We start from the raw sequence: 17360 nt of genomic DNA, 5'->3' as shown, positions 1-17360 counted from the left end.
CTTCCCCACTGACCTTATTTACCTGGTACAAAGCATGTGAGCAATCTAAAGATGACACTACCATATCACCCAAATGTCTCATCTTTGGGTGCTGCATGTTTTGGTAGCTGCCTTAGAGAAGAATTAAATTGCTTTAAGTTTTTTAAACCAATGAAATTGTTTTTTGCTAAGTCCTGCCTCTTTAGTCATTCCATATACTATTTTTTATCATACCATTTTGGTTTTATTTTTTAATGATAGATTTTTAGAATTATATTTTATTCCTTCTTCAACCAAAGATGAACATTCTGAATATTTGTAATTGTATTCAGAGATAGTATTTGGGCTTGAGATAACTTTAGGGGATGAAACAGCATCAGACAGGGAAAACAAAAGAAGGGCATAAAATTTTCCTGGCCACTTCTAGTAACGTTTCCAATGCCCCACAATTTCACAAGTCTAACTGTCCTTGCACAGTGATAGCGACATTAAACTGGAAAACCCAGTAATGACTGGATTCAAAGCCTGATGAGGCTGTATCCAGAAACACAGCTATGAGCACTTCCCTCTGATTCTGCAGCAATCAGATGCAAAGAGAGAGCCTTGGCCATTTCTGTTCTCATTGTTTGGGTTTTCTTCCCAGGCAACAGCAAAGTGCCAAGAAGCTCACATATGGATTCCATCCCAAAATAACACTTGTCTGCTCCCTGAAACTATTAAAGCTGAGGATCATGGGACATTTACAATGTAATTTCTTCATTATTAATTTGGCAAGTGGTGTGCTTTTTTGTAAACTCACCCATTCTACAGACTGGACACAGTCCCCCTCCCTCCTCCAGTGTCCAAAGCACTAAACAAAGCAGAGAGAGCCACAGGCTGCCCTTTGTCACACAGATGCCACCACACAGGTCCCAGGGGACACCAGGACAGACCATGGCCAGCAGAGCCTCCAGAGCTGCCCAGCACATGGGAACACCACACATGGCCTGTCCTGTTGTGTTCCATGCAAAGAGCACTTTCACACTGCTAAAGATTTGTTCTGGTTTTCCACCTCAGTGAACTGATCATTTTGAAGGCACTTTAAATATAACCACCTAAACAGATGGACAGTTTCAAGTCTCACAGCCTTGTTTATACAACATTTCCACCTGTTTGCAATCACTGATGATCCAGTAACAATTAAGTAAAGAAACAAGATTAGCAGTGAATAGCCCAGAGTCTACAAATTTGAACAAGCTAAAGTACATCTTTAATCCATGAAATCAAAACAACCAATTGGCAATCCTTTTGCTTTGTCATTATTAAAGCATATACTAGTTTTAAGTCCAGAATCTCAGTGTACAGTAACTGCTAAAATCACTTATATCACCACCATAAGGTGCTCTGAAAGCAAACTGAAGTACAAAACTATGAAGCAACTTACTTAATACTCTATCAGCAGTCAGCAGGAGAATTAGGATTAGGAATCATGTTGCCACACACCCTGCACCAGCCAGTAAACAAGAGAGCAAGAAAAAAACCCAACAGTTAAAACAACAACAGAAACCCCACATTCAGGATGAGAAGTCTCAAATTATTCTGGTGCAAAATGGTAGAAGCGTCCCAAAGCCAGTATGTTTAACAAAAAGACCATTTCAGCCTTACTGCTCTGTTAAGCCAAAACCACAGATAAATAAATATAAGTGCAAATACCTGTTTCCTGGATCTTGGTAACTGTCAGTAACAAGAGTGGATGGAACACCAACTTTTTCCATTATTTGCTTTAACTAGATGGGGTTGCTATTTAAACCCTAAAGAGCTATGTGAGATAATCCAGAGGGTGCCTAGAAGTGCTCACTCCAAGTTAAAAAATAGACACTAGGGCAATTTGGTGGCTCAGAGTCAACCTAGTTCTTGCCTAATTACAATCCCATTAAATGACAGTGCTCCTCCAGCAAAGTGATCTGGAGATTACTCTCTACCCGGAAAAGTCAACAAGCAGCACACGAGGGAGGCGGCCTCACCACCACAAACACCAGGGAAAAGCCTCCCAAGAACTGCACATCCATTTTATTTCTGAATTAAAACCTGTGCTGCCAATAGCACAGTAATGCAGTATCCTCTTACCAGTGACCTCTGCTAGAGAATGAGTAACATGCAGCTTGCATATTAATTCATCCTCAGACCTCACCTCCGACAGGCGCCAGCAGTGTTGTGTAACAAGGTCTGACAGCAACACCCGCCAACCAAGAGCTTTCATCAAAGTTGGCAGAAATTCCCTGAAGATAAAACCCCACCACTTCTCCTCCCCAACAGATTCTTCTGATTCTATAGCTACAAAAATTTGGTTCTGAACATTCTTGCCCATGGCATTCAGATATGATTACGATATAGTCATTATACTCTGAGTCAGTATGCACTACACCAGTTAAACCAGTCTCAACTGGGACTTCTGCCAACAATTATTATATGTTGAACATCCATCCATCAATTATGATACAATTAGAAGTGTAGCACCTGAAAAAACACATTCCAAGTAAGAATGACCACCGTAAACTATAACTATTAGAGTGGTATCTTCAGAGGTAAGTTTTTAAAAGTTTTTTAAAAGTTTCACAGTCACAAGAACATTTATATATTTTTTTAAGGTAAACTATTTTGCTTTTGTAAACTTTTCTCCTTATTTTGTCTGAATTCATTTACAATTCAAGCGTATCAAATCTGGTGTACTTCATGAGAACAAGAATGATTGGCCTAGGTATCTCCACCAGGATTTAAGTAAGCACGAAGCAAACAGTGAAACAAGTTTTTTAAATTTCACACTTCAGAAAACTAAGAATTCCTAGCAGCATTTAGAAAATCTGCTGAATTTGAGCTCAACTGGGCTTTCAACACAGGTAACAAAAGCTAGTCCCACTTATTCTCCTCTGTAAATGTGGTGTAGCAGCCAAGCTGCTCCAGCCTTTCAGACTGGGCTCATAAAATAACTTTGACCAGCTTTAAGGTAACAAAAATATAATAGGTTCAAATGCAATGTTCTTATTGGTTTTGTTTCTAAGTCACTTTAGATTTATGTTTTCAAGAATCTTTCCTTTAGCTGCTGGAATAAGGAAAAAAAAAAAGAGACAGAAAAAAAAAGAAGAAAGAGAAAATAATCTCGACAATGACACCATGTATTTTCTATTTCTCTTTTTCATAAAATTTGCAGTGCTTCAGCAAAGAAGAAGAAGAGAGTCAGAGCATACCTGGACCTTAGTGAAACAAATTCACATCCTGCAACTCCTGGCTGTGACCAGCACATGTATTCTGCATATAAAGCATTAATAAAACACTAAAAAATATAATATCAAACACCAAGGGGAAATAACTTCAGTCATACTTTATCATGTCAGGTTTGCACTTTTTAAAGTAACATCACATCTGTTAACACTACGGCCATGAAAAGTACCAGAAATAGAAATCTGACAACACTGCCTCTGGAATGAGGTTGTTTCAGATTCTCACAATACTGGATTATCAAAATAACTCCCATGAAACTGGTATACCAAAGCCATTAATAGCACAGATTTATACTACAGTCTTGGCATCAGGTTCTCTCATTCTCTCCCATTCCCTCCCTCTTTCTCCCTTTGAAAGAGGATAGCAATTCCAAAACAAAAACGTGCCTCTCCTTAATACTGCGCTTCCCTAGTATTTCCAATGTTGTGCTTCCCATGAAAATCTGAGATGCTAGCAGCATTTCTGCTCAGTATGTTTTGCCTAAGACATTTCTAGATGTTAAAAACAGGTACCTAAACTTTACCACAGACTAATTTTGGGCCACCAGATCCCAGCTCCTAGTGGGAAGCCCTCCTTTATGTGACTACACTCCCATCTTCCATAAGGAAATTCTTTCTGAAAGTAAGGATCTCTTACACAAGTAAGAGTAAACATGATGAGGAGTTGAATGTATGAAGTCTTAAAAACAAGCATGGCTTCCTTTGGATCCTGTACAACATTTAGCAAACTGTCAGCACTTAAACATAACAAATGTTAAAGAAATACTTAGAAAAAAAATATAGGTATGACTCTGACTTGACTTCCATCAATCCGACTCAGGAGTAACACAGCTGAAGTTTTAAATAAATTTATGACACAAAGGTAAACCTGTCAATGACTGCAACAAGGTGAAGATTTTTTGACAGGGAATGGTATAAAATCTCTCTTCTTACATGCTATATATAGTTACATTCATTAAATGTAACTGTATCTGTTCATATCTGACAGACCAGCTGACAGAGAGATTCAAATAATGCCACCACTTAGGACAGGTTGCTCAAACATATTCACTGGAAATTGGAAAGCTTTGGAAATGCATCACAGGATCCATCACTTAGCCCTGGACACTGCAACTTGCACAACCTGGCCAATCATATGATGCACTGAGGCATTTTTCTCAAATTAGATTCCATTTGGAGAATCAAAGGATATCTAACACTTCCAAAACACTTCCCCAGAAATACCAATGTGAATCACAAATGCAACGTGGCATTTAAGCATGGGGTTAAATGTTTCTGTTTCTACATCAGACATACATTTCCCCTTCTGCTGAATATCCTCTCATCATCACACTGTATGACTTCTCAAAATAACGAAGCTAAACTTTGAAGATACACCTCCCACAAACAGAATACTGACAATTACTAGATACTGTTGTTTTTAACTCTGTAGCAGTCCAGACATCTGATAAGGATACAGACTTCATCCCACTTTTATGCTCTATGCTTGGAACCTTGAGAGCTGTGGCCTAAATTCTTGGATCAGCCAAACCTCCGATGTGATCTTGTAAAAACAACCTAGTACCTGCCCTTTTATTCCCACACTATAAACTGAGAGTGACAACATCCCTTTTATTTTGAACTCTGATGGTTTTACGTACACCTAACAGTGAAAAGGCTGGGTCCTTGCCTAGTGCTCCTGCATGCTCCTGTGGTCCCACAGTTAATCACACTAGGTGTAATTCTCAAACAATTTCTGATGCCATTTGATTTCTTCCTTATTCGTATTTGTACATTCCAGTGTCTAAGGCTCTACTCTCCCAGTATGCACTGCAATAATTATTATAAAACCTCTGCCACTGATTATTTATTGACTTGAAAGCTTCTATCCAAAATCTGACTTTAATTAATCTTTTGACTGCAATAAGAAGCACATCATCACTCACTCTAGTACATGCATCTCAACTCAGAGTTTTGCAAACTCCTGCAGGCCAATACTGTACCATCTTCTAAGCTCTCTTCTACCAACTTCTACGAGGAAGGTAAGAACAACCTTCCTGTTTTACTAACAAGGGAAAATCCCCAAGAAACGTGGGGTTTATGTTTAGTTTTGGAGCTCCAGGGACGCCTTACCGGTGATAGGCTTCCCGGCGGTACTTTTTCAGAGCGTGCCCATCCATGTTCGCAGGGAGATCCGCTGCATTCTGCAGTCGGTCGCTCCATGAGGTTGTCATCTTCAAATGCTTACTTATTTCTGAAAGAGATAGAAAAGAAAAGCTTGCTTAAGCTCAAAGTTTGTTTTCCCAGGTACTCTGCAAGACTTCCTGAGTGGCCTGACCTGAGTATGCAGGTCAAGTAAGATGCTGCTCTTTGAGATGTTAAAACAGAGAGCTGGGAAGGCTGTTTTATATGGCTGCAAAGACATTCCTATCTATTGTGGTGAAAAATGCCTTTATAAACAGAGACCTTGTTTTCATTGCTGAAAAGGGGTATTTTTTGATGCTAGAGTTACCAATATGTATTACCTGTAGGTGATAGAAAATCCTCAATACATGAGATAAATTTAGCAGTGTAAACTGTACAAGCCCCACTGGAACTGACCTTGCCACTTTTACCACAGAGTGAAAACAAAGAGCTTTGTCCCTGGCCATTTGATCTCTAAGCAAAGACTAAGCTTCAAACTGATGCTAAATTAGTAGAAACAATTGGAAGGAAAGTAGAAAGATGATCCTTTGTCCTCTGCAGGTCAGACACATTCAGGCAGAGCAAGAACGCACTGCAAACCTGTAACCTGAGCGATGCAAATATTCACCAGCAGATCTTCACAAACACGAGCACCCCTTCTCAAGTGCTGGCTGTCACCACCCAACCACAGACAGTCCTTCTCACCAGGAGGGCCCTGCCATGAGGAAAGAGGGGCACCTTTCCCAATTTTGTTATTAGCACGCCTGGTGTAACCTACACAACTGCTGGAGTGCAGGTCTTGGCTTGTTTGCTCTTCTTAAAAGAAACAAAAACACCCACAAACTACATGGGTAATGATATAGCAACTACATCTGGACACCTCTAAAATATGACTGCATTTATTTTACAGGAGGGAATTTAATTATTCCAGTGAAGAAGAGAGAAGAGTAAGTGTTCAAACCAGTGCTAGAAGTCACAGCGCTCTCAGTGTCACATGCATGCTCCTCAAGGAAATGTGTATCATTTCTTCATTTTAAATTCTATTAAATAGCAACAGTTCCAATTGTCACAGCACTTCTTAGTATATTTCCCTACTATCTGCTGGTCATAAACATCAGAGAGTACAAGCCCTTGCTGTACTCAGAGAGCAGACAGCCTGTCTGTAAAAAGTACGTTCCTCCTCCTCCTCCAACATTCTCCCAGTTACTATAACCAAGGTTTACAAATGCATCTTCTGCCACATCCAAAAGGTCACCAAATCCAGGCCCTGGCAGGCAGCCCAAGAGACTGCATGCCACTGCTGAGAGCTCTCCCCCTGAATTCCCTGCCACACACCCAGGAGAGGAGGTCACCACAGCGAGAGGCTGACGGGCCATTCCAGCCACCCACAGCTTCCACAACAGGGCATGCAGGGAGAATCAGCTTCCAAAATAGCCCCAGCCACAGCCACCAAGGGCTTTACAAGCAATTACCAGCTATCTATTTGAGCCATGCCCAAAGGCAGACAGAAGGCACACAGGACACAGAAGTGAACGCCCCTCGGGCACCGACCTGCTCCCATTTCACTGGGAAGGGAGGGCACTGCCTGCAGCAAGGCTGCTCAGGGACAGCAGGGCTGCTCAGGAGAGGAGCAGTGCTCCTGCAAGGGTCACACACCCAGCCAAGGCTTGCAGCAGAGGGAGTGAGCCGGGAACAACCCAAGTCTGCAAACTACAGCAAGGGCTTGTGCTCTCTGAGGGTGGAAAAGCAGCTTCTCCATGGACATTCCAAGATGGTCCAGATCATCACTATCTTGGTCTATTTTGAAGCTACTAGCCTAGAACTCCAGATTTGGGTCCAAGTGACACACCCATTGAAGGCCTCTAAAAGGCACATTAAAAAGCTCTGAAAAGACTCTTGCATTAGGACTCAGCCTTAGGACTGTTAGACAGCTCTGGGTCTAGGTCTTCCAAACAAGTTCAAATCCAAGCTTCCTGCTGTTTAGAAGGGCTACACCACTCTGCTCACCCAGCCAGACACACAGCAAGATTCAAACATTTACACCCACAGACTACACCAGAGACATCGTGTTCTGCCAGCCCCTTCCCGTTTCCTCTGCTTCCATCCCCACACCAGCACATCACATGCTGACACAGGTACTGGGCTAGGACTGCTTCCAGAGGCCATCCATGCCAGACAGTACGCACCGACAGCGTCCTACAAAATATCCTCAAATCCAGATGGCAGAAGAATTTTAGCAGGCTACCTTTGTAAAATCCATTCTAATATAAGGAATCAGTGAAGCAGTTTGAGCTCCTATGTGATGAAATCCTCCTGTACAGTATGAGAAACCAGACAGCATCATTTCATGTGTGTTGGGATTCAAAAAGCTGAGACTTGAGGAAGCCACAAAAATCTGAGTTTCCATAATTAAGCAAAGAAGGCCTGAATTATTTCAATAATCCAGCAGTATTTTGCTGTAGATGCAATCAACACAGTTTGCAGGCACAAGAAGGTTTGTAGACAGAGACAGTATCTTTTATTAGACCAACTGGTATGGCTGGAAAAAATAGACAGGCTCTTGGGTACACAAGCTTGCAAGTTTTCAAATTCTAAAGGTTCTTCTAATGAAAAATATTACCTCTACCATCAGGCTTTGCCTTGATTTATTAAAATATTTCTTCTAATGTTCACATAGCATTAAGTAGCAAAAAAATATGCTATTTCTATTACACGTACTCAAAGGCAGGCTTACAGCTTAGCAGGCTCCACTGACACTGTGACAACAGCTTGCTGCCCTGAAACAAAACAGTGACAACTGACAAAATATATTGCGAGGGACCTTCGCCATCCCAAAGTCTTACTCATGCAAAAAGCCTCACAGACTTCACTGAAATTGTTCTGTGCTTCAAAGGCATAAAAAACAGCCTGCTTGCGTGGGTAAGAAACCTGGGACCTGGTTCCTGAATACAAATTCCCTCTTCCAAACAGAGAGGAAAAATAGGAAGGACAGAATCACTCCATAGACTTGTGAGCCACTGGAATAAACATCTAAGAGAGCGGGCAGACAGCCGGGCAGGATTCTCAACTCCAAGCAACTGAAATATGATGCATCTTTCTTTAGTTACAAATCTATTTTTGAAATCAATAATCTGTAAATAGCTTCACATAAAAATAGAAATCTTTACATAGATAGAGCCTGTCAGAACACATCCCCATAATTTATTGCAAACATGCTCCTTGCTTGTGCTCTCTTAATTAAACATCTGATAGCATTTATGGTACAGGATTCCTTTTGAAAAGGTATTTAAATCTCAGCTGCAAAGCTTTGATACAGAGTTGTTGCCCAGCACATATGCTTTGGTCCAAAAGAACGTGAGATTTTTAGCATATATTTTGAATTAAGTCAGTTTGTCAGATTTTAGACGATTTAAAGTATTACCCATAGTGTATTCTTTCAAACAAAAGAAATATAAATTAAATAAAATGTTCCAAAGCATTTCCCTTCAAGTTTTACTATTACTTTTTAAATCTTTTTCAGGCAGCCAATAGTTAGAAATTTCTGCACCTGATAATATCCGACATGTTCATGCTAAATGCACTGATTGCCTCTCTTATTTTTCTGAGTGCATCTTGACACTTTGATGATGCAGTGCCAAATCAGAGGCACACACACTAAAACAGAGATGAACAAAAGTCTGGTGACAATCCCACAGTTTCCAGGATATTCTCCGAGAGCTTGCACAGCCGAAAACAAAAGCATCCCTAGCAGGAGCCAAGGTTGTAGCGTACTCACACTGACTCACCGTGCTCTACATCTGCCTCTGCTCACACATTATACCTTGGCAGCACAGCCCACACACGGACGTGCACGGTGGAGAGCGAGTAGAGGGAAAATCACCACGCCCAGGGCTCTCAGGAGCTCAGCAGCTCCGTGTCTAGCCGGAGCTGTGGGAGGACAGACGAGTCTGTGACACCCCTGCCAAGCCTGGAGCAGCTCCTGGCTCCCCGCTGCAGCGCTGCTCCATCTCAAAGTGCTCTGTGGGGTCTCAGCAAGGGAGCAGCAAACCACCCTAAAATCCTAAGTTCCTGCAAAAAGCAAAGGGAGCAGGAATAGGGCTGGCTTGTTGGTGACTCATGTTGAATTCCTGGTCTGGGTCATGACAAAGCCTCACAAATAGGGCAGGGGAGGGGAAAAGTGACATTTTCTGCAGCTTAGGGGACTGTCCATGTAAGGGTGGTTAGGAAAAGCAAGTGACTCACTTTCTAGGAGCAGTCCACTCCCTCCACTGAGGGCAGAAGTAGCTTGCACCTTGATCAGGCTAGACACTTGGGACAGCCAGCACTGCAGGAGGTGAAATCCACCCAGGTTAGCACCACACCTCCTGATCCTCTAGGAGGGACAGTGAAAGGTGGCCAGGACTGTGTCATCCCCCTCAATGGCACCTCCCAGTGCCACTGTGCCAGCAGGGGCTGGGCAGGCTCCTGGCCTCACCAGGAGTGCCATTCTCACACCTGCCATCCCAAAGCACTTCGCCAGCTCTCACTCACATAATGCATTTAGTCAGCTAGGGACAGCAAGGCCCAGTGAAGGTAATAACACAGAGCAAGTGGGAAGCAAATGCAGAAGCACTAATTCCTCAGTCCCTGTGCAAAAAGTCAGTCTGAGTTCCTAGTGCTGTCAGGATAAATCACAGATACACTGCATGTTCCTAGCACAGTATACTTTTACACAAATTCGAATTTCAGTACTTAGCATCAACTGGCAGACACAGAGAGGTCACCCTGTACTCAGAAGCCACAGAGCAGCAGGCTTCTGATGGGCTCCAAGACACAGGGGTTGCACAGATGCAGGGATGCCAAATGATGCTCTGATTTTATTCTGAACTGCAGCTCTACACACTAGCTGTTAGTTCACATAGCTCCTTCCCTCTCCCCCACAGCCCTGGGATGACATTTCAAATAATTCTTGTCTTTTGCTGCCAGCACTTCTGCTTGATGGCCAAAGGCAAACTGTTTCCAAAAGGTGTTTTTAATTAGCAGCGCTTTCAGAAAATTAATATGTCCATGATTTGAGAGATAAGCAATGATGCTTGTAAATTATCTAAATCAGAAAATGGACCTTTTTTCCCTTCCCTCCTTGCGCCTAAAGTTAAATTCTTCACTTGAAGATCTTCCACTTCTGTGTGGCTGCCTATCTGACAGCAAGGCTTCACGTTCATTATGGCAGGACAGACAAAACACATCCTTCATATGAGAAAATTAAATTACTTCCAAGAGACACTTCAAAGTGTACTCTCACCTCATGGTAATTGAGGTTGGCTTTAAGCAGGATAATTCTGTATACTGATTACAGGGTATTAAAGAGGTAGAGAGTTGCTGTTAAGAACCTGTTAAGGTTAACCACAGATGTGTAGTGAGCTTACAGGTGCCAGCTGTGGTATCCAAAGATCCACTGGATTACATTAGATTGATAACACTCCCCTTGCTCCATGGATCACACTAAACCTCCTAGCTCCAAGCATACTGGCTCTCACTCTTCCTACAGGAAGGGGGTAGCAGTTGCTCTTGGACACCACCACAGGGCTTACACCATGAAGCTGCTTTTTCAAGAGTGTGCTTTGGGTGAAATTGGTAAAGCATTCCTAGCTATACCATTTGACTATGGTCTGACTGGTAGACAATGGTAACTCATGGACTACTTCTGAATGAATAAGATATCAGAAAAGAGAATTCTACTCATCCCATTTATTATGGGATTTGATCTAATTTCAGGCTGAATTTTATCAGTTTTAAAACCAGATGCTAAAGTAACGTCTGTGTATCAGATACACTGTAAAATATATTTAACAAATCCTGCTTATTTTACATGGATTTTAAAATCAGAATATTTCTACTGACAACCATACCCACAGAGTGGCTGTGCATTTCCTAGAGCTCCAGCAATACTCCAGAACCCCAATGCATTAGGTCCTAAAACCCAGAAATACATTAATTTGGAGTTTCTTCTCATGCCCATCCATTTCTATCCAAGGAGTTCTATTCTTTCAGCAATTCCAAGCAGCACTAGTTCATTAAAATATTTTAAGTATTATTTAATTATCATCAATGTTATGGATGGTTAGAATAGAATTTGGAAAGCTATGAAATCTGCATTGCAACTCTGAGGAGCAAACCTTAAATCTGACCCTTTCTGAGTACCATGAGACCATTCACTCTCCTCATCTATCTGCAGATTAGTTTAATGCCTTGAAACAGGAGCTCCATTCTCCAGTGAGCTCATAACTGTATTTTGTGCATTCTATACACCTCGTGCTTCTCACTGTCTCTTCCAGAACTACCATTTTAGTTATTTCCAATTTACTGCTTTTTACATAAAGAGTTTGTTAGGGGTAATGCTATTTTTTCCACTTCTCTAACTCCAGTGTGCCCCGCTCTCCCAGCACTAGAAAAAAAAGAAGGATCATACTTAAGGAATGCAAGACTTGGTCCAGAAGCACAAGAGCTACGTCACAGAGAAGAATTAGCAAACATGAGCTCTCAAAGAAATGCTGCAGCTGCAGGTCAAATCTGATCCTTGGGTGTACAAGACTACCAAGCAGAACTCCATGTCTCTCTCTGTCACTGACACAAACTGCTGGAAAACTGTCTTCAGCTGGCTGTCCCCATTCGGAAAGGAATGCACTGAGAAAGGAATAAAGCTGTGAGAGAGAGTAAGGCTGGAGTGGAAGGCTGCCAGTGTACAAAGAGCAGCTCTGCAGGTGATTTGAAAATGGTCTAGAAGCATTTGCACACAGGCAAGCAGCCTGAATGTGGAGGGTTCTTAGTCTAGCAATAACAGAACAAGACCTCGTGACTGGAAGTTAAATAAATCAACCAACACAAAAATATTAACAGAGAGGAGAGATAGCTATGAAACAACAAATTTCTGAAATCATCATCAGAGGGCTCTTAATGAAGTGTGTGGGTGTTTCAATCAGCCTTTTTTATTTTTCACAGAGTCAAGAATTAATGCAGAGAAGTCAAATAGTCTGAGCTATACAGCAGGTCAGTCAAACTGAGTATTATGCCTTCCTCACCTTATACCCCAATACCTCAGTGGATATGAGGCTGAGATACAACCAGTTTTCAAAAGAAACCTCCAGAGAGTGGTTTTACACAGACAGAAGGTGAATGGATAAATAAAGGCTCCTCTGAGCCAACACCAGTGTAAACCATGCACCAATGTAAACCATGCATCCCAAACTCTCCTCCTTGGGAAAAGGCCCTCAGCAGCCTGCAGCAACCTCTGCCACTGAGGTTCCCAAACTGCTGCCCAACTGAGCACTTGCCAAAGGCAAGCATGGACCTGGCTATGAAGATGTTCTCACTGCCTTTTGTTTCCAGCTGTTAAATTCCAGCAAGAATTTAACATAATTCGTAGGTAACATAATTCAAATACTTCACTCACATTGTTTTTCCCATAAGCAATTGCTCTGGTTGCCCAGAGTCTTGGGAGATTAAAAACAAGAGATTAATTTGATCCCTTTGCTGTAATACAGCTCACCCTACAGAAACTATTCATAGTATATTTCTTTTAAAATATTTATCAGACTTCCCATATATTTGATTTAGCTGAAAAATTGGGCAGTAAACTTTGATGCCAATGCCCACCACAACAGGAATTAAATGTTTGAATGACACCTGCAAATACTTCATTTGCTACACAGATGAAGCCTGACAGTGTGCCAGCCAAGCTGTAGGTTAACATAAAGATCACAAAAGGCAGAAATGTCAGCATGGAAGTATACACAGTCAGTTCTGCTAATCAGAAAGGGAAGTCAAGATAATTTTTTTTTATTCCAACTCTTTTTTTTTTACATCAGAACAATGTGCTGGCAAGAACAGACAAGTGTAATCCCTGGTACTCAGCAGACAGAGCACTGCTCCCCATTCTCTACGGGAACTGCCAGTTTCCCTTCCCTTGTCACCCCTAGGTAGCACCACTGATGTTCAGCCTGTTCAAGGCTCTTTTCCCACCTCGGGGCAGCTGAACACCGTGTGAGTCACAGCTCCCAAAGGGAAGAACAGGATGAGACAAGCCCTCCCCAGGGAGAGAGCTGGGAAGCCACCCTGCCACATACCAATTTCAAACCCAGGAGCAACTGCCACTCTAACCTGCTATTAAGGATTATACAACAGGAGCTCTTCTGGCAGCAGATCAGAGTGTCTCAAAACAATGATGCTTTTCATTAGATTCCACTGCGTTTTGGGAAGCAAATGCAGATCTAACAGGCCTTTCCAGAAGCATGGCAGCAACTGACAAAGTATTTGAGATGCACAGCTGGGCTCAGTGGCACAGCCATTCTGAGAGCATGCAACCAGGACAGCTTGGATAATGCAAACAGCCAAAAGTTCACTTAGGACATTTTTATTGTCTTTCCTTACTGACTGAGCTTACTGGCAAAAAACCCCTCGTCTCTGATGATCACATTCCTGCTTCATTAATATTTCAAGGCAAAAGCAAAGATACTGAAACTTCATTCTAGCTTTTTTCTAGTCTTGAAAAAGAAGAAGGATTATTTTTTTAGAGACACTTGAACCCTATTCCATGCAGGATGGGCCCTTTCTACACATTTATGGGCTCCATAACCAGATGTGACAGCAGAATCAGCATCTGAACCATCTCTGCAGGGTGGAAATACGAACTCACATCTCCCTCCAGCCTCAGCAGAAAGGTTTCCCTGCTCAGCCCTGGTGAGGAGAGCCAACTGGCGGCTCAGCCTGAGTCCCAGGGCTCCAGACACAGCACTCGCCAAGGGACACGCTGCTGAGTAAAGAACAGGGGAACACTGGCTCCTCCTTCATTAAAAAAGGGACTGAAAATAAACACTGAGATCAACAGCTGAAAACAATCCAATAATTCTGAGAACTGCTCTGTCAAAACAGTGAGAACTTTCTTTCCCTGCTAAGAGTTTTTTTTTTTTCCAATGCCATTCCCTTCTCCTCCCACCTTCTTTAAGGAAAAAGCTGACCAAATGCTCATACACTAACCTGGTCTCTCTTCTTTTTGAGAACTTACCCAACAGTAAGAGACAGATCTTTGACAAATAAACCCATCTTTCAAAAAACCAGATGACTGTGGAACTATGCCAGACATAGAATAATACCCAGCAAAGCCATGGAGCTCATACACAAAACTCAGCCAATTTTCAACTTGCTATTTGTTCACAAACCCAAACCAAAATAATGAAAGTCCTGAGCCGCAAAGGGCACTGTGAAAATAAATACAGGGTAATTTAGTAAGGAGGATCCTGATTCTCTGCTATCCTAACACACAGGGCTCCAGACACATACCAGCCTAATACAGACTTCACAGGCTTCCTGCTTTCATAATAACCATAATAATGGTTACCCAGCTCCCTTCCAAGAGCTTTCCCTGAGGCTGATGCAGCCTTTCAGGTGAGCACAGCCTGTGTGCAGGCTCAGCTCATTGAAATCGACCCTGGGCTGGCTCCCATCTCTCCTGAAGTGCTCACAAAGGCCAGAAGTACAAATTCCCCTTGATCTCTGCTCCTCCTAGTTCAGTACCTACAGGTACCCCTGCCCTGCAACCTGCACCACACAAAAGTCCTCTTTCTCCCCAAATGAGAGGCTGGCTGGTACCTAGCACTCACCATGGAGATCACAAAGGGAAGTACCCAGAACCTGCCCTGCACTCTGCTCTCAGCAGGCAGCAGCTCCCTGCTGATGTGAAACAAGCCACACAGACCTACCAACCGAGCAAGCACAAAGAGGGAACACCGGGGAACCTGAACTTTGTGCTTTGAAGTGCTCTTACCCTGTGAAGCTCCCCCCATCCCATAAGGAGAACAATTCATTACTTTTCTGACCTGTTTTTTTAATCAGAGGCAAATATAGTAATTATAGTCTGCCTGATTACAAACGAAATTACAAATCTGTCCTAAGGGCACAGTACTGTCCCCATCTAGATGCTATCAGCCCCCAAATCTCATTTCATCTTGATAGATGTGTAGTACTGAGACACCACTACAGGAAACTCTACAAGTAAATTAATTTTACAAATACTTTCTTTGCAGTATACACAAGCTCTTCCAAAAGACTGCTAATTTGTACGGTTTTTGTTAGGCATCCTGCGTGACTAAGTTCATCAGTAAAATAGCTGAATATCTATGATGACTTTGAGCTCTAGCTAGGTTTCTGGCTTCTCTTTGATAACCTAACCGACTCAGCTTTATCAAGTGATTCCAAAGACCTACATTAAACCGTTTTGCAACTGAATCAACCTTTCTTGGGAAACTTCTTACTATCTGTCCAAGAAAAGCACAAACCAGTAAGTTTATGTGGGGAAACAGTCACCTTTCCATGGGCTGTTCAGTTGCCTAGGTTTTAATATTAAATCAATCCTGCTGACACAGGAGCAGAGGAGGACACCGAGTGTTGTCTCTGCATTTGTCCCAGCATAAGCAGTTCTCAGAAGGGACAAAATGAAGTGACAGATCTACTACATCAGCTGCAAACTGGAAGAAACCTGACAGCCTGAAAGGAGGGAGAACATTAACAAACAGCTAAGAAGGAATCATCAGCACATCCCTGTTATTCCAAACCTGAGCTGAGAGTTCCCAACACTGAACCTTCCTTCTGGCCAGGACTTCTCTCTTCAGGCAATCACAAGTACCTTGTCAATGTAGACTTGCAGAAGGATTCAACACTGCAGTCTTGTCCTGCTGTAGATGAGCAAATAGCTTGGATCCCCTGAGTTTTGAGACACCTTTACAAACATCTGTCCCTAGCAGAGCAGTATGAAAGCCCTGATTCACCCAGGACTCCTTTTTCAGCGTGTTACCTGATCTAGTGTAGCCACTAGAAAAAAGAGCTGACCCACGCCCAGCCAGCACAAAGCCTCCTCCTGATTGCTTTCAAATCAGCAAATGAAAAATCCCCAGCCTTGCTCTGAGCGTCACAACACGGGAACACAGTTCTCTGCATGTTCTAACCTTTCCAATATTTGTTCCTGACCCCACCAGTACACATTGATTTATGGGGCCTCACAGCGAGTTTTATTACTGTCTTTGTTAATATCTACTCTCTACATGTCTGTGAAGAAAAATGAGTGGTAGATGAGTAAAACACTGTTAGTTTTTCATCATCTGTTCCCTCCTGATTGCTCAAGTTTAGCAAGCAGAGTATTTTGGCCTTGGCTCATAAAACTGGCAGTGCAATATTGAAAGAGAAGTTAAAACACATGTAAAACAAGAGGTTAAGAACCTACCTAATCTCTTATCACAAGAAAAAAAAAAAAAAAAAAGGAAAGGTTAGATTGCAAATGTGTTTTTAATTAACTCTTAGAAAGGCTGCAGTGTTATTCTGATCAGATGTCCCCAAATTATTGATGGACACTTCACCTCAGATCACAGCAAGTAAAACTCTTTCCAATTTTTTTTTTTTTTTTTGTTAACAAAGGTAAGCAATGGGGAAATGCAGGATCCCCAAACACCGAAAGACTCAAGACAGGCTGTCTTGCTGACCTGCTCTTAAACATCACTGATGCACCAACTGATAACTGCGGCATGAAGCGGAAAATGAAATTTGACTCCTGCCTCAGTTTCCAAACAGCAGAACTAACAGATGATTTACCAGTCTGGCTTGCCTCTATGCTAAATTCCTCTTTCCAGCTTCACTCAGCCACTGGTATTCAATGATGAGAAAGCTACAGGAACTAAACTGGAAGAGCAGTTTCCAGGGTCAGTCTCGAGTTAAGTGATGCCCAGAGCACCTGCAATTTATGGTCACCTGATCTGTTTTTTCCTTTAGGGAATGAACCGATCCTGACCTAAAAGAAAATGCAGAGAGTAACATGAGAGTAACACTAGGAACTGAACAAGCAATAAAACAGAAATAATTATGTAGCTACTATGGGCATCTGTTCTTAAAAGCTCTCAGGGAATACTGCATAGAGTGTCAGAAAGGACATGATTTACG

The 17360-nt window shown here is 42.2% G+C and overlaps 1 protein-coding gene across 1 annotated transcript in view; it reads right to left on the bottom strand.

Moving 5' to 3' along the window:
- NT5C2 (5'-nucleotidase, cytosolic II) overlaps window positions 1-17360 on the bottom strand; it is a 59253-nt gene that overhangs the window by 36098 nt on the left and 5795 nt on the right. Inside the window, exon 2 of the mRNA XM_064716183.1 lies at window positions 5349-5469. Within this exon, the coding sequence (XP_064572253.1) occupies window positions 5349-5449 (101 nt within the window). The 5' untranslated portion in view covers window positions 5450-5469. The remainder of the gene's footprint in view (window positions 1-5348; window positions 5470-17360) is intronic.

Source organism: Zonotrichia leucophrys, chromosome 6 (assembly GCF_028769735.1).
Source record: "Zonotrichia leucophrys gambelii isolate GWCS_2022_RI chromosome 6, RI_Zleu_2.0, whole genome shotgun sequence".
In the NCBI taxonomy this organism is placed as follows: Eukaryota; Metazoa; Chordata; class Aves; order Passeriformes; family Passerellidae; genus Zonotrichia; species Zonotrichia leucophrys.
Note: the sequence above shows the minus strand (reverse complement) of the source record. Positions and strands in the feature narration are given on the sequence as shown.